The sequence below is a fragment of the Excalfactoria chinensis genome, chromosome Z (assembly GCF_039878825.1).
Source record: "Excalfactoria chinensis isolate bCotChi1 chromosome Z, bCotChi1.hap2, whole genome shotgun sequence".
NCBI lineage: Eukaryota > Metazoa > Chordata > Aves > Galliformes > Phasianidae > Excalfactoria > Excalfactoria chinensis.
In genome coordinates, this window is record NC_092857.1 from 59,461,206 (window position 1) to 59,488,964 (window position 27,759).

Sequence of the window (27,759 nt, forward strand, 5' to 3'; positions counted from 1 at the left end):
CTGTCTTACTTTACACAATTAATACTTTAAAGTCTTACTCATAAATTGTTCATGTTGCACATACTCTGCACAGCGAGGCTGTGGATGCGTCATCCCTAGAGGTGTTCAAAGCCAGGTTGGATGGGGCCCTGGGCAGCCTGCTCTAGTATTAGATACGGAGTTTGGCAGCCCTGCCTGTGGCAGGGGGGTTGAAGCCTACTGATCCTTGAGGTCCCTTCCAACCCAAGCCATTCTATGATTCTATGATACGGCTACTGTTCATTTAGCCCTTTATTAAAATAAGTCACTCTGCCACAGGAAATAGCATAGATCTGTCAGAATCACAGAATTGCAGAGGTTGAGGGACCTCAAGAGATCATCGAATTCAACCCTCCAGCTAAAGTTGGTTAGGTTGCACAGGTGGGTGTCCAGAATATCTCCATAGGGGATTCCACAGCCTTTCTGGGCAACCGGTTCCAGTGCTCCATCAGCCTTATCATGAAGAATTTCTTCCACATATTTGTATGGAATTTCCTGTGTTCAAGTTTTAGGCCATTACCCCTTGTCTTATTACTACACAGTGCTGAGAAGAGCCTGGCCTCAACCATTTGCCTCCCACCTCTCTTTAGATACATGTAATCATTTATCAGATCCCCTCTTGGTCTCAGGATACTCAGCCTTTTCTCATATGGGAAATGCCCCAGGTCCTTTTATTTGTTCCGTGAAACAGTGCTAGAGAACTTCAGTGCTGGGCAAAGTCATCTGAAATAAAGCAGTGTAAACTAAAGCTACATAGGAAAACATGATTTTTGATTACTTACCTTTTAAAAATGTTCTCATGGGGATTTTTTTAGTATGGAATTTTTTTAATTACTTTTTTAATATACAATTTTACTACTTCTTCATCAGCATTTCTGATTATTATGTTTCTTTCATTTATTTTGCAGAAGTCAGCAAGTGCTAATGTCAGTCAGCCTCCCAAAATGCAGACAAGCGGAGCACCATCTGCTGCTAAGGTAATGCATAATTGAAGACCTGGTCTCTTTGAATAGTGAAGATAGTATGTTATTATTCTATTACCTAGAGTGGGATAGAAAACAATTTATGTTTGCTGGCACTTAGTATCACTAAGACTTGTTCATATTTTGCTAGAAATGTTAGGAAACTGAAATAAGAAGGGAAGCAAGTCAGTAGAAGACAATTTCATTTGACTTCTGTGTCTGTGGTTCTTTGTTAAATTGTATTTATTCAGCAGAATCAAATGACAACAAAACACTGATACCTACCTTTGCTTTTATATTCCTTGGAGCACTTAAGTTGTTCAAGAGGTTAGTTTAAGAGACATTATAAAGATGACTCGCATATTGGACAGTGATCACAGCTTTTAAGCATCCTCAGGTATTTCAAAATACTGAAATAGGAAGTTGAAAATACACTTCTAATTGTGGTCACACATGAACTGATGTTTGTAGTTGGTGTAGTCAGCTGTTGTGCAGCTTAGAGGAGAAGGCTTCAGGAGAGGCCTACTGGATAGCTGGGCAGGGACTCTTCCTCAGAGGGCACAGTGATGGGACAAGAAGGAATGGTTTCAAACTAGAAGATGGGAGATGTAGATGAGCTGGAAATTCTTTACTCAGAGGGTGGTGAGGCCATGGCACAGCTGTGGTGCCCCATCCCTGGAGGCGCTCAAGGCCAGCTTGGATGGAGCCCTGGGCAGCTGTTCATGTAGATTGTGCAACTTTTACTTCTTTTTAAAGTTATTTGTCAATCTGTATTCTTTTCTGTATTTCTTTATGTCTCTAAAAATACCTATTTAAAAGACTGATTTTAATGTATATATGAATTTTACAAAGAAGGAAGTATTCCTGTAGAAGGCAAAGGCAGCCTTTTATCTCTTTTGCTGCAAAACCTACATCAAAGCTGTTAATGTAATCAGAAGTGTTCCAGCAAGTTTTGATAACTGCTGCTTCTTCCTTTCTTTTTTTTCCCCTTGTTGTAGCTTAAATGTGTTCAGAGTGTGAAATCTCTTGGATTTCCTTAATCATTTTGTTGGTCATTAATCCTTTTCATCAATATACTTTATCCAAGATGAATTCAGGAGGGAGGTGGGGAAGAGGGGATGAGAGTGAATGAGAGCTGCTGCAGCTGTTCAGTCCTTTAATTTACTGTGATCCTCTGGTGGAATTACTTTTTGTAAACTGAATAGCTGGAGTGCTTTTTTGGTTCCTGTATTATGGCCTGATTCTTCATTTGTTAGTAAGCAGTAGTAACTGCTGGTTTGTGTTCAGCAAGGGTTGTCCGTGTTTCTCAGCTTAAAGACACAGGAGCTCGTGCGTGATGTTGATTTCTCACTGTTTAATTCCTGGCTAATTTGTAGGTAGTTTAATTTTCCTGTGACTCTTCCCTGTAATGTGAACACTCCTAAGAATCACCATCAGTCTGGCTTCATATGCCTTTTACAGAGCCATGTCAGGTAAATGGAGGAAAAAAGAAACTCAGGAAGAATTATGATCAGTTGCTGTTTGCTGTTGAGTGGCCTTTTTCCTGTATTTCTTAGCTGCTAAGTTTTGCAAACCAGGAGGTTGTGCCAACATTACTAACAGGCAACAAAGAAGTGTTAAAACTGAACTAACCTCCGTTCTGATCTGGAGGTGATGTGCCAGCACTGGTGTATTTTCTTTTATGGTCTTTTACATTGTTTTGCTGTTGTTTTACCAATTTCCTTAGCCAAAAGTAGTACCAATTCATTGTGTAGTGTTCAATCATACCTATCAATAGAAGACACTAATATTTGATTATAGCTGGATCCTGGATCCTGCTAGTTCTATTGGATCTTTGTGTTCTTATGTGGTGATGTCAAAGGGGTTTTTATTTTATTTTATTTTATTTTTTTTATGTAAAAGATATTTGGTGTTAATTAACTCATTGAATTATTATTATTGCTTTTTATTTTATTGCTAGGTTCTGTAGTTCAATGAAGTGAGCTTTATTCTCCATGTTACTTTCATGGATAGTATATTGAAGCAGTGCTGCGTGAATTCAACACCATTGGAAATTCAGCAAGAATTATTTTTATTTCAGACTTGACTGATACTGAATGTTTTCAGAGGAAGCTTCTTGCTCATAAAGATACAAGAAATTCAGGATTACTTATTTCTTACTGTCGCCCAAATTAATGCTGTTCTAAAAGGGATTCAATCTTTTGCCATGAGCAGGGCAGGAAAATAAAAAGACAGAATAATTGCTAAACATCATTGGGCAAAGGCCCTGCTATTTCAGCATTAGACTAGAAATTGTCTCGAGTCTGAATAGGAAGATTATAATGAAAATTGATTTCTGGATTTTTATTTATTTGTTGTGCTACATACTGTGCTTGTCACTGAATTCTTATTTTTATGAATTTTATACAAGCACATTATTGTGAAGGAAGCCATTTCTAAATAGAGGAAGTCGCAGTACTGATTTGGTGCGTCCACTGAAATGCGTACCTCTATTCCCATGTTGCCAGTAAAGTGAGCAGTGGTTTTGTTTGCCATTTGGGGCATTTAAATGAAAACTTTAGTTTCATGTTCTCACTAGTGCACAGGTCCTCCTTAGGTGCTCTGTAACAAGCTCACCTACTGTGAGCTGCTCTTTGAATTACTGCCATTGGATTACCCTGTATTTTAGAAGGATAAGAACTGTGTCAGTGTGGAGGACAGTGCTGGTTTTATTGGTAGCTGAGATGTGCTAAGAATGGACCACAGCGCTAAAAATGTGAACTGTAGGGATATGGAAACTGTGTGGAAGGCCTGACTTCATATAATGCTATAGGAGGAGGCTCTGGTCACAGGAAACTATTTGAAAAGGAGGGCTGTAGAAGTAAAGTGCTCTCAAGAGTACTGCAAAAGGATACAAATTGTAATGTTCCGCGAGGATATAAATCTACTGTGATCATTTAAGAATCCTGTAGTTGACTCAGAAAAGCGTTTATCACTCTGTCATATTCTTGGGTACTCTTCTCTGCTTTCTTTCTAGGGGCGACTTTTTGTTCATTGTTCCCTTGAGGGAAACGGCAGAGAGATTATTATGAAAAATGATTGAAGTATTCATTAGTCTCGTTGGAGCTTTCTCTTTAAAAACACACAAGCAAGTAATCAAACAGAAAAATTCCCAGATTACACATGTTCAGGATTTGATCCTGTATCAAAAAAAAAAAAAAAAGAAAAGAAAAGAAGAAGAAGAGTCACGTTTGCTATTTCAGAAGCACCTGAAACTTTTAACTTCTAAATTAAACCTTTCAACTCCTAAATTAATATATTTGGATTTACTGCAATTAAAATAGTCTTATTCAGACAAATTCCTGTGGCTGAACTGGCCCAGCCATTTCATTTCTCCTGATACATAAAATATTGGAGCTGTGGAATGATTCCAGGGGAGACCACGAAGATACTCAGAGGGCTGAAGCACCTCTCCTGTGAAGAAAGGCTATGGGAGCTGAGCTTGTTGAGAATACACAAACATTAATTCTGCTTAGGGGAAGTGAGAGGGGTTCCTTCCCTCAGCACCAGTGCAGCAATCTCAGCAGTTTTAAGCTCCTCTTGGGCAGCTGAGCGTAACTCTGTTGTGGAAGCTAGCCCCGCAGTTAGGCAGCATGAGGCTGTTTGTGCTGCCTGGTGGGGGAAGGGGTTCCATTTCCACCTCTGGGGCTTTCATCTGCAGCCGAAGGTAATCAGGGGCACGTCCCATGGCATCGCAGTGTGGAGTGCTTTGGTTCCGCCGTGGCGTGCCTGGGCTCCGCTCTCTGCATGCAGATAGAAACGGGTGCTGGCAGAGGTGGGTGGTGCCGGCAGTTGCAGGACAGCACGGGGGCTGGTGCTGTGGAAACTGAAACCACAACCTGCAGGGTGCTGGTGAGAGTAACAGCCTTTTCAGGGTGTTATTGCTGGGAGCAGAAGGCCTGCCTGTAGCGTGTAAGCTATCTGTTCTTGTTGGGTTTTCTTTCTTATTACCTCTGCTTTGCGCTCAGTCACATTTTTGTTGTACTTTTTTTTTTTTTCCCTGTTCTGGGATTTCTGTGGGCTGAACTGAAACTAGCTGCTGGCTTTTGGGGCTTCTCATCTGCAGCCTTTAAGAGCTGTGTGTAGTGAATTGCCTTTAAAATTCTTTTAACCTGTTGCCAATGATCGTTTCAGTATCCAACTTGGTAAGAATGCATGTTATGTGTGTTACACAATAAATTGTTTACATGACATAGCAGAATCCTAAATGTGAGAGGCATCAGGAAGAGCTGACTGTTTAAGAAGTATTTGTGTTGTTCTGTATTACTGTAGTGATGTTCTTGGTTTTTTTCCTTTTCTTCTCCCTCCTTCCCTCCTCCCTCCCCACCTATTTTCAGCTTATGCTGTCGTTGCATCAAAAACTCATATAATTGCAGAGCTTAATATACCCATGGCACATACAGAGCATTGCGTAGTCAGGGTGGAGTGACCTGCAAGAACTGCTTCTTGGTTTTGATCCATCTAGGTGTTGGTACTATTTTGACAATATGTGTTTGTTGTACTTGATACCTAAACGATACTAAACTTTCAGATACATAGAACCATATGGGGAAAAAATGCTTTTTATTACACACTGTGTTATTGATGTTTCTGTAGTAGTGGAAATTAGGTAGGCTTTACTTATTATATGCCAGTTTTTAGCTGCTGTAAAATGAAACCACTGATCCATAACCATTGGTATTCTCTGTATCTAACCTCTTAGAAGTAGGGTCAACCTTCCTCACTTTTATCTTTGGAGGAAATGAAGACAGTATGTTAAATAATGCATGGTTCTTGAACACTGAAGAGACCTGTGTTGACTGATTCATCTCCAAGGCTATAAGCTTGATCATTTTGATTATAATAATCAAACCAGATAATATTTGTAATGGCCAGCTGGTGGTGAATGGGTAAGAAAAACTTTCTAAAAGTAGTTGCATTAACATAAAACCTGCTGGTTGTTTTTCTTTTTTTAAAATTAAGTAGTTCTTACTGTCAGCTTGTACTGTAATAAGGTACTTTATTTTTCTGTTTTTAAGGGAGTGGTTAAGAATGCCAGGCATGCAGAACTAGCAGAAAAATCTGTTCCTGATCTTGGACTTCCAGAATGGCTTGTTCCATGGATGAGTCCCAGTGTTGTCACGGATCAGCCAGTGTTGTCTCGCAACACTGCTGCTATAATTTTAATCCTTAGGTGGACACTCCCAGTTTCAAATATAGGCAAAGCTGTGTTGCGTTAAAGGTGGTGGATCTTGGAGGGTGGGAAGTGGGTGTGGAGAAGAGTCACAGAGAAACCTCCATCTCCAGAAAGCAATGGAACTTCCTTTGTGAGTGAGTTAGCCCTCCGTGTGTCATTGTCTCCATTTCTGCTCTTGTTTTCCTGAGCTAGAACGTGGACTCACAAACGCTTGGGACTATGTTCGGATTCTCTTCTGCAAAACGAAGAACCCAACAGGAAGGCAGGGAGGTTTGTGGCCTTGTGAACTCACTCCTTAGGAGCTCAGAAGCCATAATGACACTTCAAGAAGTAATCTATCTGCCTGCCTTTATGTCTTGCTACGTAGAAATGCTGCAAGTTGTAATCCTTAGAGCAGAACCTCTGTGAGGCATGACAGGACCACACAGTGAAGGATATCTTATATTTTTCAATTGGAGGTTAATGTGCTTATTCACTCGAGAGCATGCATGGGGCCCTTCTGAAGAAAGTTTGGCTGTTTGTAAGTTAAGAACCTATTCTGAAATAAGAAATTTATTAATTTGGCTTTTTAAAGTTGGAATTGTGAATTAATGTTGAGCTCCCTTTCTTCGTTCGTTCCTTCCTTCTTTCCTAGTTATGGAGTGTTACTGTGAGTTGATGTTTTAAAAGCAAAAATTTACTGGAATTCCTTGTGTTATTTTCCCATCATTTTGGTATCAAACACCTTTGTCAGATTCAGCAATGCATGTATCAGTTCATAGAGCTTTGTTAATAATACTTTTATTCTGAGCCCAGTCTCTAATGCACAGTATCCCTCACTAATTATTGTGACCACTGGCTGGCCATTATGTGTATTGCTTGGTTTTATTATTGTAAGTAAAATAATCAAGCTCAATACCTTGGAGAGCTTAGTTTTAAGATGAGGTCTTCTATTATGTTATATGGTTTAACTTTTTAAACCCCTTTACTTTAAAGACTTCTGGCTTGATTGCAATTTGCAACTTGCAATTTCTGTTTCTGCCTTCCTGAGGCAGGACTTTGTGTGCCATCCCTTGGTTGTACTGCAGACCAAGTGACAACAAACCTAACTGAGCTCAGCAGCTGCATGCACATGGTTGGCACCCCGTTTTCCTGGTGTTTTTTAATCAGCTTGCAGTATGCTACTGCAGGTAGCTTCAGAACATTCTGTTGTTTGAAACCATAAACAGAAATGGCAATAGCTATAATAATTACAGCTATTAGCTCTCCACTGAATACCTCTATATGGAACAATTTAGAAGTAGGAAGAGAGTTTTTTAACTACCTATTTAAAAAAAAAAAAAAAAGAGGGTTCTGTTACTGTGATGAGTACATATGCTACTGTAGTGTAGTAATCTGTTGTGCTCAGTAGGAACCTGAGTAGAGTGGTGACAGTGTTGGTACACTGCTCCTAATACTTGAATATGACTGAATGGAAATAAAATTCCAGTGTGTGCCAACTTGGAGAACATCCTGTAAGTGAAACAGGAGTTTTCCAAAAGCAGATGACTGAAGCACTCATTTTAAGAAGAAATAAGAATGGAGAGTTTAAAACAACATCATGATGTTAAGACTTTTTCATGACACTTCTATATACCCAAAAATACTTTTTACTGTAAAATGTTTCCAGTGTAATAAAACCTGAATTGTAAAATTGAGATCTATAATCTGGACTCTAGCCTGTGCTTTTAACTTCATTTATAAAACATTTGAGAGAGAGAGTGTGTACCCTGTAATATTTAAGACGTGGTCTATTTGCATATGCGCAGAGCCTGAAGGCAGCAGGTGAAGTTTCCTTTCCTATGTTAGGTATGTACTGGCTTTCTTTCCAGGTCAGATTTCATCTGTCCACAGATGAAAGTGTACATTTAGGTATTGTGCATCTTCTGTGACCGACTAACAGACTGTTTTATTTTACTTCCTAAATAAATAAACAAAAAAGCCCTGTGAAAATATCAGTCACAGTAGGAGATACTAACAAATAAAGGGGTATTACATCCCCCTAAATTTTTCTGCATGCCCTTGACTTCCAGCATGTGAGTAACCAGAAACTGAGATGTTGGAGGTTTTTGGAAGAGTCAGGTGGTACAAAAATTTCCTGAAGTTGTTTGACATTCATTAGTCTGGGTTGTTTTTTTGTTTGTTTGTTTTGTTTTGTTTTGTTTCTGTCTTTTTTGTTGAGGTATCAGCTGTTCAGTAATCCTAACTGTAACATTAAAATAATACTAAAAAAGTAAATCGTATCAGTATAAAGCTTTGGATTTGACATAGACTGATTTTAAAACACACCTCTACGCTAAAGGTGGTTTGTCTGATCAATTTCTAGGTGGTGCAGAGCCTTGTTCTTCACTTTGATAAACTTATTACTGATTTTATTCACAGAATATGTGTGACAACAGTTTAATTTCGAGTGACCAACCTTGGTTACTACTGTTTAAATGAAATCTATGAAATCTCTTGCTTTAAATTTGAGTACTGTTGTCCATAAGTTTTAGCCAGTACATTAAAATACAGGGATTAAGTATCGCACATTTGTTTCCTGTCCTAAAATGGCATAAATGTTGTTCTAAGTCATCAAAACAGAAAAAAACAAGAGGTGTGAGTCTGTGTTATGAAACTTGTCTGCTCAATGTACTGAGTGGTCTTCAGTATATTTTGCAGCACTTGAAGCTGTAAAACAGCTGTGTGAGCTATTCAGCTCTTCCATTCTTGGTTCAGACATTTTTTGATAGTTTATTTTATTTGTGCTACTGTAGCATCTCTAGGTGATGGTTGATCTTGCTTCTGGTTGTAGATTAGTATTTGTAGCAGAAATTTGTTCTGTGCGATAAAAAAGTTTCAGAATGTAATTTCAGGATTAAATTTTTTCTTCAATAATAAAAAGGCTTGAATAAACCCAGTATTTGTTATCAGACCTAGTATTGCTTAGGAGGGCAGTTACATGTAACTTCAAGGTCATCAGATGGAAACTCCACTTCTGGAGTGCTCCTAATACCGTAGTTGGGAATGTCCTTATGAATCTTTTCTGATGGTTGGGTTTAGTGCATAGCTCTCCATCTTGCATGCTGGGCCTACTCCGGACAGTGAGTGCTTTTGCTCCCTTAGAGTGTAGCCAATCTCAGTGACATTTCAGACGGATGCCTAGCAAACACACCTGCTGAGTGTTGTTCCTCCTTCTGCAGATGAACATATTTTGGTTGTATTCTATGTTTGCTCTGAACTGTGAGTAGACATTCAGAAAGAACAAGTCTTTCTCAGTGTCTTTTAGCTGTGTGGGCTTTTTTTGTTGTTAATTTTTTTTGTGGGAATTTGCATAAATCTAAGATGAACTTTCTTGTTATCTTTGTTGAGTTGTAGAAGTGGAAATATTAATTGATAATACCTTTCATAGACTTTTAGATTATATTCACACCAGCTGAGTTTAAGGATGTTAAAAGTGCAGAAAGCATGGAGGCATTCCTAGCAATGATTATTGGTTTTTGAGAATTTAACACAATGTGTGTTGCATTGTATTTTGTTGCTGATTTCATCAAACTGCCTGCATAAGTGAATCTCAGTGCTTGCATACTTGAATCCTGTTTTGTTTTGCTTTGTCGCATCAAGAGCAAAGTTGTGAAACTTTGCTGAGTCAGGCCTTTAATGAGTTTAGTGGTGTCATAATAACAACGCTAGTAAATAATTTCACTTTAAATTAAGATGTGGCTACAGGAAAAAACAAGAACAACAACAACAAAACTAGCTATCCTTTAGGGATTGTGATCTTCTTGTCTCTCATTGAATGTCATGGGCAGTTGGCCTTTGTCATTAACACGGTATGTTATAAATTTCTATAATGAAAAAGTTATGTTCTTACTTATACACAACAAAGTTAGTCCAGTGTTGGTTGTTTAGAAAGGAAATCTTGCTGACCACTTCTAAAAGGAAACTAATCACATCAAGTCAACAGGATGGCTTCTACAGTTGGGGTGTTTTGTGTAAACATATCAGAGCCTGACTGGTAGACAGGTACTAAGTGGAAATCTATATTGTGCTATATTATATTAGTATGTTTCTAATATTAAGTCTCCACACTATTAACAAGAGCTGCAGTTCTTATTTTCTCTTTATTCACTTAAAAATAAGTTTTTCTTAACAACTTAATAATGAAACTATTTTTATGTAAGAGGGGTAGTTAGAGAATAATAGGTTACTTCCAAAATTATTTTGGATAGAAATGCCATAGAAGCATTTGAATTTGTAATTTTTAATTCAGCTATTAATATTAAATTACATTTCTACAGTTCCAGTGCTTTATTTTTTCCAGTTTTAAATCTGTATAGTCTTGCTTGCATTGTTATGAAATGTGTTGTTAAATGCACTAATGGCCTGTAAATACTATTTTTGACCTGCCTTCTGCCTGCTAAAAGACTTCTGCTACATGACAGCCAGGCAGGCATTTCACAGCCATTGCAATAAGCTTCTAATTCAGGTGAATCTGAAGCAAATCAAATGGCATTTTACACTGCAGTTAAATAATCGTTATTTTATAGTAGTTCTCCAAGCAGGATTTGTTGCTTCTTGCACACACGCTGTTAGAAACAGAAATGTTCACTTAAAGAAGCAACTATATTTGATCAGTCAAACCAAATTTTTGCCTTGTATTACTCAGCTGTAATTAATAATCAAGCCCATCTTACAATTACACATATAAATGATACGTTTATGTATTTTTGTTTTGTTGCAGCAGGTGTTTTTCTTTGCATTGTAGGACCTATAAGATTATATTACTTACTATAATAAGTATTGTAATAAGTATTATATATATATATATGCGATATATATACACATGCAGAGCCTGTTCTCCTATGAAGAAAAAGTCTGAGCTTTGATCTAAGAGATTCTTTGTTACAATATTAAGCCAAATTGTTTTTCTTTTCCCTTTTGTTCCTGTCTCTTTAAGCAGGGGACAGAAGCTGCCATCTTCCTTTTTACTGTAGTGTGCACAGTCCTCATGCTCAGCTTTTCATTTCTCTCTCACAGTTTTGTCTTCAGATCTGTTTCTGATGCTGTGTGATGGCCAGAACTGTTCTAGCACTTGTTCTAGAATGGCTTAAGCTAGAAAGATGGAAATTTATCCCTGTATTCTATATTATCAGTTAGAGAATGTATCATGGTTTCCCTCTATTTGTTCCAGGCGGTAGTATCTCAGCTTGTGGTACTGCAAAATTCTGTTTCTCTTATTAGTGCTGTCTAACAGTGCTGCCTGCACTGCTGTTCTTCTGTTGTTCTCTTGCTTTTGTTTTCTCTTGGTGTTTTCATCTAAACTTCGACCTGAGTGCAGCCTCATAGATGCTTTTAGGGACTGCTTTGAAGCTCTTCCTTTGTGCTGGAGGAATGCACGTTTGTAAGTGTGGCAGAGTAACCTCCCTGTTCGCTCCAGAAAATATCACTCAAAGTAATGTGAAAAATTGTGGTGACATCAGTGTATCCCAGAGATTCTTTCCTATTCATCAGGCTTTATTCCACCTTTGATAGTATTCTGTGTTATATGCATGTTTTCTGTTGATTCTTATTTATTCTCTTGTTATCATATATTTGTCTGTGTATCATTCTGGAAATATTTTCAGCATCTCCTTTTCAGTGAGCTGGCCATTACCTTGCACCTTACAGTTGTTTTTCAGGGCTAAGCAAGGACTGTCATCTGACCAATACCATAAGTAATAGTTTAAGCTGATGATGGCCCTCGCTTCATTGTGTGCAGTGTAGGTTCAGTGATTCATAGCTTTTAATAACTTAAGAGCTGGCATGGGGTTCTTTTGCTGTTTTGTTTTTCCGAAAGGCATTTACCCTCACTTCCTTAAATAGTTAAAACTATTCTCTTTTGATGCTTCCTGCTTTAACTTTCTTTGATCTCCTGTTGTGTTGCTACTTCCATTTTATTTCCATGTCTCTGGAGTACACACAGTGAGATTAGATAACGAGTGTTTTGATAGGCTTTTTTTCTTTCTTTTCCCCTCACATTTTGGACTGTTTTTTGTTGTTGGTGGTGGTGGTGTTTGTTTTGCTTTTGTCATTACTCTCTTTCAATGTTAGTGTAAGGTCTGCCTTGTTAAATTTGGCAGGCCAGTTTTGAAGAGCATTTCTTCTAATATCCAACAGACCCTATGTCTCAGCAGACGGTCCTGGAACGCGCCCTGTTCTCTGATTCTCAGTCACCAGTGGCTGAGCACTGTCGGTCTATTCCCATGTTCAGCCATCAGCCTGGACTCTGCGTGCTTTCCTAAGGGCTGTTCAGCAGCCTCCTACAGGTGGAAACCCTTTCCAGGAGCCCCGAGGGGCTGCATGGCACTACCAGCACCACTGTGTGTCTAGGGGCCACAGCTGTGTGTGCAGCCACAGTGTCAGTGCTGATGATGCTCACTTTCCGTTTGCTGTAAGCTCTGCCCTTTGCAACTGAAACAATGCAAGAAATACTGTGTTTTTGTGCCACCCTGTGCCTGGTTTTCTGCCTTCTGTCTCTAGAAACTGAGCTCTCCAGATTCTTCCTTTCCTTTTGGGCAGTTTAAGCTCATCTGTTTTTCTGGGCAGGTTTCTTTGGCCCAGGCTGTGGTGGGGGTTTGCCATCCTTTTTCATGAGCAGGGTTTGCTTTGCTTCGCTGAAGCCTCTCTGGCAGCTGTGTGTCAGGCAGTTGTTATCCCTGTTGCTAGGCAGCATTTTAATGTTTATCTCTGAGCCTGACGTGCATTTTTATGCTGCTTGCAGGATAAAACTTCATGTATTCTGCAGTCCAATTGATGGGCTGCAGCAGATACAGCATTTTCATAGTTTCTCTAGTACGAGGTAAGGCGCATGTCCCTTGGAATAGGAAAACCAAAACAACCCACAATAAGAAGTTGTCACCCAAAATGGACTTGCAGGAGTCAGACTGTTTTTATAGGCTGCATGATATTTATGAAACAAATATTTAGACCATGGCAGCATTCTGTGTCATCACGCTGTGAGGCTCAGTGTGATTACAGACTATGAGCACAGAAGACCTTCGAAGAAGAGACGTGAAAATTAGAGGCCTTCAGTACTGGGAACTGGGGCAAAAGGTGCTGTATGGGTGGAACAAGGCACTCTGTGCTCTGGGAGAGCCAGAGGACAATGGCATTGTGGTGCTGCCCTTGTATGCAGGGGTGGTCTGGGAACACAGGACTACAACTTTGCTTCTCAGTAGAAGCTGATTAGCAGCCATGTATTAACTGCTTTCTATCCCCTAGCTGTCACTGTCAGCTGCTGCAGTGGTGGTGGATATCTGCAGGTTGAGGTGGTGCTGCTGTGCTAGACTTCGATTAAGTTTTTCGGTGTGTTGCAGGAAAAAGGTTTGCTGTGGGAGTTTTTGCAGGGGAGGAAGGGATAAGGTTCCCATACATCATAAATAAATCATACAGTGCAGAAAACAGAGACGTATCTTTGTGAAATGAATAGGGACTAGGATGACTAATACGAAGGTGAAGAACAGATACGTACTTATTAGTCACATAGAAGGAATTCAGATTAGTTTCATGGAGAAGTAAGGAAAGGAAAATACAATACAGAGCAAAATAAGAAAAACATGATGTTGCCTGCACATTACTTGGTGATGATAATATATAAAAAAATCATCTAGAAACATTTATTCCTTCTCCTGATGTAGGAGGCTTTAAAAAATTGTTACGTACATCTCCACCCATAGAAAAGCTCTCACCTATTACATAATCAATCTTTCAGCGTATACATGAGTGGAAGTGGAAATTATTTGCTTACAGTTCTGTAGCGTGACAATTGCAGATTCTCTCTAGTGTATACATAGAGTTGTTAAGCCTCTTACCAAGGTAAGGAAGGTATCAGATGTGTTACAAGGAAGAGCATGCTATAGTCATCATGGCATACCTTTTAAATTTTGTACAACTTTTTTCTCATTCCTGAGTAACAGTTATCCTGTGAAAGGGAGATACTACGAATTTATGTGTGGAAATAAGAGGTCACTCCAAGAATGGAATAGTTATGCAGCATGTGATTTCCTTCAGACTACACATGTTTTAATGAAGTAAGAGGCATGATAAGCATCTGGAGAAAATGAAATCTATCTATCTATTTTTTTATTTGTGCTGTTCGTTTAAATGCAAACTATGAACTCATTGCTGCAATTGAGTCTGTGTATACAGTTTCAAGCAGAGAAACAGTAAACAGGATAGACAGGTAGTATTGCATTGTATAAAGTATTGATGAGAGAATTAAAGTATTAATTTCTGGGCTATAGAATTTGATACAGTTACTGGAGAAGTAAAACATATGCTGTTCTTGGGATAACATCACTGAAACTAGGAGAGTGGACTTTGTTGTTCATAGCCCTTTTGAATGGGTTGTATGATACGTATAAACACTTTTTGGTGTGTGTTACATGGAAAATAACCACCCCTTCTCATCTCAAAAGGTTTGAGCTTCCAACTTAGTACTGAGTATTTTGTGTGACAAAATAGTAAATCCAAAAGCATAATTACTTTATAAAGGAATTCAGAATGTGGAATAACCCTGCGTAGAAGGTTTGAGTTCAGTACAAGAGCAGAATTTGAGTTTGTTTTGATACTTGATTTGAAATTTACCTTTAATGCATGTTAGGAAATAAAAGTGTTGTTACAAGATCTGTTGTCAAAATCCTACATAAACATATAGGAGAAATACAAGCAAGATAGAGGATGTGAAATGATAAATCTAATTTTCAGTAACACTATTTTTTTGCTCTTGGCTGCTTATTGAATGGATTTTCATTGCCTATACTTGCTGTAGGAAAGTATGTAGAAGTTATTGCTTGCTTTTTTCTTTCAGAAGCAGTCTCCCTCTGCGGATGCATCAAACACATCCATCATGAAGCCATCTGAAGCAAAGGTACAGATTTTCTGCGGCATTCAGTCTTGTAACTAAGCACAAGTATGCGAAGCAGTGCAGTTTCTTTTTCGTACTTTGATACTAACTTTGCTTTGCATATTTCTTTACAGCTTAGTTTCTTCATTTAAAAAAAAAAAAGTATCTAAACAATGCTGTACAAAGGACTGAAGGGATTTTATGAAAACAGTGCCAGATTTTAGTGCAGTCGTGCTTCACAACATGTATATAGCTCCCCCCAGTGTTACTGAAGTTTTATTCACCTCCTGATAATTTCACAAAATGCATTTTCTTGTAAATCGCCTATTGTTGTCTGTCTGACAAAAGCGTCCTTGTGTTTTACTAGTTGGAAGATAGTCATCCTTGTCATAGAAGGTGGCCATGCTTTCCTTGTTAAAGACAGCCAGCCTAACTTACACCTGTGCTACCTAATGCGGTTTATGAATGTTTCAGGAAATGTTTAATGATATTCTCCTGCCGTTTTCCATAATTCTATCAGTGAATCCAACAAAATTGCAGAATACTAACCTAGGCCAGCAACAGACTGTGTGGTTGTAAAACTTAAGACTGCCTGCATCTTGTGTTAAATACAAGAAAACAATACTTAGAGTAGCAAGGTCAGAGCAGGTATCTGGGTATAATCTTATCTAGCTCCTCAGTTAGGGTGGAGCCACCTAGGGAGCTGTCAGACTGCTCTAGACCTTGCTAAACTCTAAATACCTTTAACTGTATGGACTGTGCAGCGTCTGTTGATAGTCAGTTCTGATGTTTCATCACCTTCATTATGATTGTATTTTTTACCTCTTAATGAACTGGAAATTCCCTTGCTGTCTTTTTTAGCACGCATCTCTGAGGATAGTGTAGGTCCATCTTCTTTGTGTATGAAGCCAGCCATTAGACTACCCCTGATCTTTTAAACCCTTTCTCTACTTACGATTTCGAGTAGCTCTCAGAATAATGTGGTAATTTTTTAGACAGATCTTTAAAGTGTTTGCAAGATGCAACAGCAGCAGAGACATATTTCAGCACTGGCAAAATAAAATTAAAAAAAAAAAGGCTGCCAAATACAAACCACTTCAAAACACAGTCCTGTATTTGCATGTGTCAGATAACAGATGTTGTGCCTGTTGTGTTATTAATACCTGTTGGATTAGGTTATTAATCACCTGTTGGATTTGGCAAGTTACCTGCATTTTGACAGCAGACACCTTTGAAGAGAAATAGTGTTACTAAGTCTTAGTTTTCATTTCTAGTTTTGAATTTCTGGCAAACAGAATTCCTTTCTAATTGGCCTGTGGCAAACAAGTCCCATTTCTCTTTCTTGGAATCCCAGTATTGTACCACTGTCCTTAAAGATTCTCTGAACATCTCTTCAGCTTCCAGTTCTGCACATGTATCCTTTGTTTTGAATTAGGCCTCAGTTTTTTGCTGCTCTGAGAAAGCTGTGAATTACTGCAGCTTGAGGTTTTTTTTTTTTTCCTTTTCAACCCATTTTTTAGCCTCCTGATTCAGTTTAGTACTGACACAGTGCAGGTAGAAACAGGCAGTAGAAGGGGAAGTAGAACATCTTTTCCAAGATCTTGGTCTGTCCTGAGAACTAGTGCTATAGCTTCAATTCACAGTGCATAAGTAATTGTGAGCATTTTTTTATTATTCATGATCACATGTTTAATGAAGCCTTAGTGTCTTCAGGTGTGTGTGAGTCTTGAATCAAAGTATTGCTTATGTGAGCCCATGCATATTCTGAAGTATTGAAATAGATCGATTTAAACTTTGAGGTGTACAGTTTAAAATATAAACAAGCATAACAAATACTGTATACCGTACTATAAGAATAGGTAAAGTAAAATACTACTTACAACATAAAAAAATAATGGCATACAGTAAGAAAAACAGAAATTTGTGCTCTGCTTCAGGTCTCAAGCATCCAGCAGGCAACAGTCCCACAGCAGGAAAAGTCAAACTGTGGTTCTTGTGCCCCTGCTCTCATTTCTGTAACATTTCTTACAAAAAGACAACGTGCTGCTGAGGATCGTCTTGTGTCAGCTTGATTTTCTGCTTTGGATGTTACATAAATGTATCCAACCTGTTTGAGCGAAAAGCTGAAAATTTATGATTGCTTTTTCAGTATAGAATTGTGAACGACTGGATGCCTCTGTCTTCCAGGTAGCCATACGGTGGTCAAATAACAATAATGCACAAGCGGGAGCACATACTGTTTGATCAAACCTGATAAGTGTTGAGTTTTAATCAGGGTAGACATCAAGATAAAAACCAAAGGGGGGAAATCTGAGATTAGGTGATTACTACTATTGTTTCTAATTCTTATCTTTTCACTACTTTGTAGTGTAGAAGTTCATTGATCCTGCTCTCCATCTATGTTTCGTTTATCTTGTACAGTATTGAATGTCATATGGTGATGTGCTCTGTTCTATAGCTTCTAAATCTCTGCCCAGCTTGTGCCCAAGCATCTACACCACAACACATGTTCAGGTTTTCACAACCAGGTCTGTATGGTCCAGTGTATGGGTATAAATACTGCCATAACAAATAATAAACATGTTTTGGCAGTTTCCTAATCTAGTCGGCTATCAAATCTAAGCTGAGTGTGTCTGAATGTGAAATAATGGTTGGCAGCTGAAATGCAGAATGATTACAAGGCAACAAACAAATCTCAATTACAGGTTAGTAGAATGTTGTTTGGTTGCTCACTGACTTTTAATAGGCTGATGGAAAAAAACCAATATATTGTTTGTCTCTTAGCAACTTTAAATGTACTTATAGGATTTAGTAGGATAGATGGAATAAGGAGGGTTTCCATCTGCGGCTGTATTTCCTTAGTTCAAAAGCTGTCTTAGTGCATGTGGATACAGTGCAATGACCCGTACTCCAAGTCTGCCTGGTCAGCTGTGGAGAAAGTACAGTCATGAGCAGCGTTAAAAGGCACAGTCTGCAGCCAGGGTACAGCTGCTAGGGGCTGTTCTGCTCCCACCACTCTCTGGAGCTGTGCCCCACAACTGCAATTTTCCTTTCTGGGTGACAGTGCAAGAATTCGGGCTCCGTTGCACATATATGGCCATGTAGTTCTCCATGAGTACTTTTAGATTTTTTGTGCCCAGTGCTGTTTCTAGCAGTGACAGATTAAATCATGCTTCCCTGAACAAACCATCTCTCCTATTGATTCTGCAGTGAGCACTTCTGAGGTTCAGGCTTATGACAGTGCCCTCTTTGGTGTCCTCTGATGGCTTTCCAGGACCCACACTGACTCTTCATTTGTTAATCATAGCACAGTTAAAGTAGCAACAGCAAAAGCAAAGTAGTAAGAAAGCTGTGATGAATCACCTGGCACTTAGAATCATAGAGTCACAGAGTAGCTTGGGTTGGAAGGGACTTCAAAGCCCATCCATTCCTATCCCGTGCCATGGGCAGGGCTGCCCCCACCAGTTCAGGCTGCCCAAGGCCTCATCCAGCCTGGCCTTGAGCACCTGCAGGGATGGGGCACCACAGCTTCTCTTGGCAGCCATGCCAGGTCATCACCACCCTCTGAGTAAAGAATTTCCTCCTAACATCTAACTTAAGTCTCCCTTCTATTTGTTTAAAACCGTTCCTCTTTGTCATTGGCATGGTCTTGTAAGAAGTTGCTCTGCAGCTTATCTGTAGGCTCCATAAAGGTACTAAAAGGTCACAGTGAGGTCTCCCTGGAGTCTTCTACAGGCTGAGCAAGCGCAGCTCCACCAGCTTGTCTTTGCATGAGAAATGCTCCAGCCTCTGAACATCTTTGTGGTACTCCTCTGGACCTGCTCTAACAATTCCATATATTTATTGTGCTGGGGGTCTCAGTCCTGAATGCAGATGGGACCTCATGAGGGCAGCACAGAGAGGGGCAGTCCCTTCCCTCTCCTTGATGCCACTCTTCTTCTGATGCAGCCCAGGAGGCAGTCGGCACACTACTTTCTCATGTCCATCTTTTTGCATACAAAAAACCCCTCAAGTCCTTCTCTGCAGGGCTGCTCTCACTGATCTCTTATCTGAGTGTGTGCACATATCTGGGATTGCCCCAACCCAAGGGCAACACACAGCTGACCTTGTTGAATCACTTGTGGGCATTTCTCAGATTTCTCAGCGCTCCCCAGGTCCTTCTGTATGGCATTTCTTCCCTCCAGCATGTTGACTGCACCATTCATCTTGGTGTTGTCTGCAAACTTGTGGAGATTGCACATGATCCTGCTGTCCATGTCACTGACAAAGACATTACACTTTATTTTTAATTTCTTCTCATCATATAGGGCTATCTTTTGGCTTTTCATTGCTTGTTCTTACTTGTTTCTGTTAGTATTAATTTAGAGCTTACTATACTTGAGGTGTATCATAGGAATCAATTCTGTGGCATGGCTGCAGAAAGTTTTCATATGTAAATTGATCTATTTATTTTGTTTGTTTAATGGCTTTGTAACCTTCTTGGCTGTAAGGAGTGTGTGTGTGTGTGCTTGTATACATCGACAGTTCTTAGATCATTGGAGTGAAAGTCACAGCCAGATCTTTGTTAACTTGCAACATACTAGTTGTATAGAACAAGTGCAAACCAGTCTAGTATTTCTCTTTAAATTAGCTCACACCTTAGAAATACACAAATATATCTCTGTCTGAATTAAAATTTCTTACGTTTCAGTCCACACCAACAATCCAGACAGAACCTGAGAAAACTGCACAGGTAAGTACTTAGCTTTCACTCTCAGTGAGCTGTTGTACTTCATTTTCTGACTGACTTTGGACTGATAGGATAAATTCTTAGCCACTACTGTGCTGCGCAAAACTGCTGAATGAATAGTAACATTCCTGTGTGCCAATGAGCTAGGTAGTGCTTTGGGGAGGCAGTCAGTATGCATTATTATTTTACAGCATCTTAGAAAGTCCATCTTGTGCTCATTTAGGTGAAAGGTGGGCAGAAAAATGCTGAGAAAGCTGGTGTTCTCATTTTTCTGGTTAGCAGCCTTGGGATATAGTTTCAAATTTGCTCAGATATCAGTCCTGAAGTCTGAACTTCTTGTCTGTCACTTGTTGTTAGGCAAATTTATCTGAAGAGAAACAAGCTGTAGGCCAAATTGACTTACTCATTGTAGGGAGGATTAAAGTTAATTCCTTTTTTTCTGCAAACTCTCCTACTTTACCCTTCACGCCTTCCAGAGCGAGGTAATAAATCTGACTTAAAAGGAACAAAACCAAAATATCTCAAGTATGAAATAGAAACAACCAATTCCCTTCCCCCAAAACCAGCCAACCCAAAGGGCCAAAATTGCTTCAGCCTTAGTTTGCAAAATAGAGGACACTGTAATTGGCCAGAGAGGTGTAGTATTAAGAAGAGTATGTAAGAAAAGTTAATTCACTTTTCGGTTTGCACTAGTTGAAAATATAATTTAAAATAGCACTTTTTTTAAAGGATAAATGAGTATTGGAGAATGGAGTAAATGTGCTTTTTCTACTTATACAATACCCAGGAATGGCTGTCCCTGTGACGGCTTCCCTATTTAACTACCTTATTGTGAGTACAGGCTGAAAGGTGAATCGTCTCTGCCTCTGGCTAAAAATAAGTACCTGCTTAAAGACTGCCATTTTCAAGGTGTGCCTGTAGTTTTGCATTTTTATTTTTATTTTTTCCCTTAAAACAAGCTATTCTAAGGAAAGCATTTAAAGGATTGTCCAGTTCAGAGAGTGTATTGGGCAGTAAGTGCACCCTATTCCCAGCCCAAATTTCTGAGTTTTGATAGATAACAGGAATAAATTTTCTCCTCACGTACTTTCAGTTAGTAAGAATGTTTATTTATAGATTTACTTACTTACATAGTGTAGATCATGTTCCCTGGCATTGAATTGTGGTAAATAATCATAAGTTTCTCTTTTGTGGCAGCCATCAATCTCTCAGAGTAATCAACCAACTGAAGAGAAGCAAAAGGAATCCAGTGGTGTAAGTAATAATCCTCTCTCTCTGATACTTCTTTCTTTTGTGTATTTATATATATTCCCAACCTGTTGATAACGGTTTTTCTCCATACAGGCAAAAATTGCACCTTCTTTGGTAACAGCTTCTAAACCAAATAATACGGGAAAGGAAATTACAGGTCAAGCTGAGCGGCCTTCACAGGCAACCTCTGCAGACACAGCACAGGTATATTAAAAGTAGCAATCCAACTTTTATTTCTTAGGATAAAAGTTAGAGTTCTACACCTAGTGTTTTCTTTTGTTTTTCTGAATGTCAGCAGTACAGAAGTCTGAAGTCCGTATTGATGTTACTCCGTTGCTAAACTCTGTTGCAATAAATAGACAGCTTACGCTTAATTATTTGAGCAGTATTTGCTGCTGATTTTAACAGTGTATTGAGAACCACCATCTAGATGCAAACAAAAGCTTTTAAAAAAGACTTGAAAGGAAACCCATAATCTTTTTGCTCTGCAAATTTCTTTTGCTGGCAAAAATAATAATAATAATAATAAATAAATAATTAAAAATTGTGTGGGTTTTGCATGCAAGATCACACTTTGTGCAAGCTCATGCTGTAAGCAGTATATGCTTCCAGAATATCACAGGTAAATGGTAAGATCATTCCGCCAAAGCATTTGGATGCTGTACAGGTGTATAAACCAGTTGCTGGGTCCCAAATAAGTAGGTATTGCCTCTGAATTGAACACTGTTGGCTGGTTGGATTATTGTTGTGCAAATTGCAGATATCCAGTTTCCAAACCCTTTAGACAGCATGTGGAACTGTTTGTTTTTGTTTTTGTTTTTTTTCTATCAAATTGTAGATACAGAGGAACAATAGCTACATGTACCTGAGGAGAATATCTGTTTCACTTCGTATTCTGTGTAGAATTTTTAATACAGGGTCACATAGTGAAATGATCTCTTAATTCTTCTCTTATTTCTCCAGCCCAAGATCGGAAAGACATCCACAGCAGGTGGTGCAAGTGCAGTTGCTGTTGCAAGTGTGGTTGCTGCAGCTGATAAACCAAATACTGAGGTTGGTCAACGCATCCTAAAGAAATGCTTCCATTGTAAATTGACTTCAGGGAATGGCTCTTTTTCTGAAACATTGCTGTTTCAGAAAAATGAAATATTTCCGTTTCAGAAAAAAAAAAAAAAAATTGTTATTGCTGAAGTATTGCTTTCTAGTAGTTATGGATTGTGGTGAAGGACTACCTGAAGGAGCAGGTAAACAAATAATGGCATTTACAATTACAATTACAATAATGGGATTTACAATTTTTTTTACTACAAGTAGCATAGAATTAATTTATTTTTATTTCTCTCTTATATTCATACATGTATTTCAGCTAGTATATAAATACGAAGTGTTACCAGCACTGGGACTGAGTTTAAGATGAGCTTTCATTGAAAATATTTGCAAATACTAGACCTACACAAAGAAATGTTCTGGTCTAGTTTCTCAACTTCCTCTATGGATCCACCAGATGATATTTTTCTTTCCATGGAATAGCATGTTTCATAATGCTCTGTTTATTTTTTAGCCTGCTATGGATGAATCAGCGCTGGACAGCTTGATAGATACGCTAGGTGGACCTGAAGAAGATGTGGCTACTAGACCAGTTTACACTGGTCCGGAAATTACGGTATTTAACACTTTTCAGTGTTTCGAAAATTCATCTGTAAGATGTGTCTGCAGTTGCTCACCTGTACAGTGATGCAGTAATTGTTACTTCAGTCTGCTAAGAGGCAAAATAGAGTTTTAATAGCTGCATTTTAGGGGTTTTCAGTAATAGAGAAATGGTGTAGTTATGCATATATTGCAGCAGGATGTGGTTAAGTAAGAGACAATAAAGTTGCTTTTTGAATTCCGGTACATTTGCAAAATGCATTAATGGGTGTGTAAGAGAACAATAAAGAGTCTAGGAGCTTTTACGTCTACTTACACGTGAGTAAAATATTGAGAATTTGAGGAAGAACGCATATTTTCAGAGTTATAATACTAGAGTCATATAAGGACAGTTAAGATTACAAGTCTAATTCAGTACACATTTATAACAAACAAATTGGGATGGATAAATATCTAAAATTCAGTACATGTACAGTAATATATTCTGTGATACTTTAAATTTTCTTCCAGAAATGATCTAGCAAAGTTCTGCTAGATGAAGTACACAACTGAAAACATTTGATATGCATATGCATGACTGTAGATTCAGAAATATATTATATAGCTGCTTTTTGTATTGGTCCTGTGATCTAGCCAGTGCTTTTATTTTCTTTGCAAAAATGTTGCTGTAAATAAATGAGAAAATCTGAAAATTAGAAATTTATTTCAATAGTCAAAATATTGATGCATATGTTCTTTTCAAAGGAAAATATTTCTTCTGAATACTTGGAAGAACTGGGTAAACGAGAAAGTAGCCTTCCTCCAGATTACCTTGCATTATTGAAGGTTTGTGAGTTAGCAAAACACACAATTATTTGTCTGTTTTCTTTCTTTCTGTATGTTTTTGTTTCCCACTTAATACAAAATCAATTTTTCTTTTAGAGCAAAGTGGATGTCAAAGATGGAGGCCTACCAAAAGTAGATGAAGTAAGATTTTCCTTATGTGTGTATTGCGAGATGAAAATAACCCTATTATCACAGGATTCCTTGGAAAATTAAAATCTCATGTGTCTTCAAAACATACCAGGAAGTAGGAGAGGCTTGTGTGCTGTCAGATACCATTAGGTACTGATAAAACTAAGAAGTGGGCACAGGGATTTTTTGTTTATTTGCTTTTTAATAAAGAGGTAGGAATTGACATAAACTGAATCAGGTGTAATAAATGCCTTTAAAGGTATTGGATTTAATAATAGTAAAGGGACAAAATAGTTGTCATAATAATAACACAGAGAAGATGTATTGAGTATGCACACAATAGTCTCTTTATAATCTCTTTAGCAATGATTACTTGGATCTTTATACTTACAAGAAAATTCTGTAAGCTGATTTAATTTAGCAGCTTGTACATTCAGCATATAAAATTAAGTACTTGTCTGGAAAAGTGAATGAAAAAATGAAAAGTATCATTTTAGTAAGCTTGAAACGTATTTGGATTTTAAACTGAGTTTGACAGCGTTGAAATTTGAACTTCAGTAACCATAACCTACTTTGCAAAATTTGTTCAGAAACCAATGACAGATGATGAGCTTGCAGATGCCCTGTCGTCTGACTTTACCTGTAGTACTGCTGCTACTGAAGAAAAGAAGACAACAGAGGTATTGATTTTTCTTCACCATGCAATCTTTTACTGCAGTGAAATACTGCTGTTGTCGTAATGCTTCACTCTAAAATAATGTTGATAGTTTTCCTTTCCTTTTACTTGTGAAAAACATTTTTGCCAATTTGCCTGTAATTAAATCTCTCTCATTTTGTTCTCATGTTGAAGAAACAAAACAAGGAAGGAGAAATCTTACAAGCACAAGTGGCAAGTTCAGTGAAGACTTCAGTTCCTCCTAAAGAGAAGAAAACAAAATCAAAAGAGGTATAAAGGTTTATCTTTTCACTAGTTAGCCTCTAATTAAAATTTCAGCATGTTTTGTCTTGTAAGGATACTTGTCATCCTTATTTTAGTTGAAAATTGTGCTCAGCCAAGAAAGTAAGTGAATGTTAGGAATTCTGGTGGTGCAGATGATCCAGCATTTGAAAGATCTGGTCTTGATGATTACATTTCCATCCTCTCTAGAATGACCCTTATTTTGACTGGAGGAGTAAAGTAACCTTTTTTAGCTGTATGAGTTGTGTTTAAAATCTGGGTGTGATTATGTTTTCTAGCATCTTACAAATCATTATTATTATTATTTTAAGAGAGAATGAGTGTGACCGTATCTTCTCAAAAATTTGCCATATGCTTCAGTGTGGTGTTACAAAAGTCAAATGTAGCCAAGTTGAAATGACCACAGGTGTGCTAGCTGTTTGCTTCATATACAGCAAAATGTTTGAGTTTTTGTCCATTTAAAGAAATAACAAAAAAATCTGCATGTTTTTGTGAATACAGGAAATCAAAGAGGATGCAATGGAAGCTCTGATGGCTACTATTGGTGGACCTGAACCTGAACCCGAACCAAAAGATGTTAGCCCTATTGTGGAGGTGTCAGAGGTATAATCTTGATCCACTAAAAAAATAAAAACATACATAAATAAATATAAAATAAATATAAATAAAATATAAAATTTTAAAAAAATGTCTCCTGTGGAATCTTAGATCCATTGTGTTAGATACTGTACAAACATGTAAAATAATAGCAAAGCAACTTTCATGCCAAAAGTCTAAGGAAAGTCTGAGTCCAGTTTGGTTTGGAAAATTTGAAAATTACAAAATCCCAAGTGGAATGAGGTAGAATATCATACGACATTCAGAAAATTATTTTTTCTTTTTTCTTTTTTTTTTTTTTTTTACTATGTAGATATGAATACAAATACCTTTCTCTGTGTTGGTTATAGTTCCTCTGTTTTGTTCCCAGCACACTAGGGTACAATTAACACTAGATCTTTGCTTTGCATATATTCCTTCTTTGATTACTTTTAAATAAATTTTTTTGATGTTTTGTCAGATGTTTTCCTTCATCCACCAAGTTCCATTTTCATTGAAATCTCAGCCTTATCTTTAGCTGTGTTCTCAGTCTTTTTTTTGTTTTTTTTCCCCTTCTACAGTAAGATTTTTGCCATAGCCATATTTTGTGCGTTGTCCTTTGATTTTTTTTTTTTTTTTTTTAATTCAGTTTGGCAACTCTGCTTATATAACATCACTAATATTACTTTTTTCCTCCCATCTTCACTTACAGCACAAAGCAGGCAAATGACAGGGAAATAGCAGAAAGATAATTATTGCTAGCAACATATATCGGAGAAAAATTTTGACAAACAAGGACATGTTATATTGCAGATTGAGTCTGGATCTTCATATTTCTTGGTGGATGCATTACTTCATGAAGAAGGTCCAGAGAATGAAAAGCTGCGTTTAAGTAGCTGATGACAAATTGCATTTTGTATTGTCAGTGTGATGCAATCCAAGGGAACTTCAGGACTTTGTACTTTGAAAGTACTGTCTGTGAAGCTACAGTTGTGAACATTGGCTGAAGCCTTATGCATTTAAAAAAAGAAAAACAAAATGTTGTCCTTTTTTGTGGTATTAATTCTTAAGCCATAATTATTTTTTCCACAGAAATTGGATAAGAGTGAATCAAGGAATTCACAGTATCTATGACCTTTCAGTATCTAAAGGGGGTCCATAGGAAAGAAGGGGACAAATTGTTCATCAGGGTCTATTGTGATTTAATATGATTTAAACTAAAACATTTAGACTAAATATAAGAAGAAAATTTTTTATAGTCATCATAGTGCAGCACTGGCACAGGTTGCACAAGGAGGTAGTGGATGCCTTGTCCCTGGAGTAACTCAAGGTCAGGCTGGATGGGAATTTGAGCAGCCTGATTGAGCTGTAGGTGTCACTGTTCGTTTCAGAGAGCTGTACAAAGATTTAATGTGTCTTACAAGACAAATGATTCTGTGATTCTGTGAATTTGAATATGTTGATACACAGAGTATATACAGAATAGCTTTATCTGATGCTAGTGTTTCTTTGACTGAACTATCTTGTTAGCAATGTTGAATGTAAGATATGTTTTTGTTTCTCTAAGTAAATATTTTTTGTACTTTCTTTTTTTAGGCAAAAGCTAAAGAGAAGAAAGAAAAAAAGGCTGGAGAACTTGATGATACAATACCTCCAGAATACAGGCTAACTCCAGAGCTGGTAAGTTTTTAAAAATCTCCATTGCTATGTAAATAGGATAATTACTGTTCTATAATATCTTCCTGAGGGGGGAAGGGCACTACAGAGGGACCTGGATAGACTCGATTGATGGGCCAAAGTTAGTGGCATGAGTTTCAATAGGGCCAAGTGTTGTGTCGTGCATTTTGGTCACAGCAACCCCAGGCAGCCCTACAGGCTTCGGGAGGTGTGGCTGGAAAGCTGCCTGACAGAAAGGGATCTTGTTGTGCTTATGGACAGTCAGCTGAATAGGAGCCAGCAGTGAGCCCAGGCGGCCAAGAGGGCCAATGGCATCCTGGCTTGTATCAGGAATGGTGTGGTGAGCAGGACTAAGGAAGTCATCCTGCCCCTGTACTCAGCATTGGTGAGGCCTCACCTCAAGTGATTACCTGTAACACATTTTTTGGTCACAGGTAGGGACAGGACATGGGGAAAACCACACCTAGTACTGTCATCAGCCAGTGGCTTTAACTTCTAGATGATTCCTCTGTCTCTGCTTTTCTTCCTTTCCTTTACGAGCATGGCTGCATTTTTCCAGACATCCTCAGGAAAGATAGGATCATCCCAGCTCACATGTTCCTTCCCAAAGAGTGATGTGATCTATTTCTGATATTCAGCCTCAGTGTTGGAGAACTACTCTTGGGTACCCATTTTCCATGCAGCCTTGAAATAGTAATTTAAAACAGTATGGAAACTACTTCTTCAAATGATAAATTCAAATGGTGGAGATTTGGCCTGAGAAAACCAGCAGTAGAACTAAGATGTGTCCTCCATGTAGTTCAATTTCACTTACAGAACTGACTTTTTTTAATGTTTGTTAAAGTAGTTGACATTAACAAATTGGTATGTAACTGTCACTTGTGGAGC

The 27,759-nt window shown here is 38.1% G+C and overlaps 1 protein-coding gene across 10 annotated transcripts in view; it reads left to right on the forward strand.

Annotated features, from left to right (window-relative positions):
* Positions 1-27,759, forward strand: part of CAST (calpastatin) — a 59,139-nt gene that overhangs the window by 15,825 nt on the left and 15,555 nt on the right. For 6 of the 10 annotated variants that reach the window (XM_072360086.1, XM_072360084.1, XM_072360088.1 and 3 more), the window contains exons 3-15: positions 927-995; positions 15,044-15,103; positions 19,770-19,811; positions 21,006-21,062; positions 21,153-21,263; positions 22,023-22,112; positions 22,621-22,722; positions 23,451-23,531; positions 23,628-23,672; positions 24,251-24,340; positions 24,511-24,606; positions 25,120-25,221; positions 26,791-26,874. In XM_072360086.1, coding sequence (XP_072216187.1) covers positions 927-995; positions 15,044-15,103; positions 19,770-19,811; positions 21,006-21,062; positions 21,153-21,263; positions 22,023-22,112; positions 22,621-22,722; positions 23,451-23,531; positions 23,628-23,672; positions 24,251-24,340; positions 24,511-24,606; positions 25,120-25,221; positions 26,791-26,874 — 1,029 coding nt within the window. Of the gene's footprint in view, positions 1-926; positions 996-4,754; positions 4,795-4,815; positions 4,932-15,043; positions 15,104-19,769; positions 19,812-21,005; positions 21,063-21,152; positions 21,264-22,022; positions 22,113-22,620; positions 22,723-23,450; positions 23,532-23,627; positions 23,673-24,250; positions 24,341-24,510; positions 24,607-25,119; positions 25,222-26,790; positions 26,875-27,759 lie in introns of those variants that run through there. The other 4 variants (XM_072360085.1, XM_072360092.1, XM_072360091.1 and 1 more) reach the window with 4 other exon arrangements.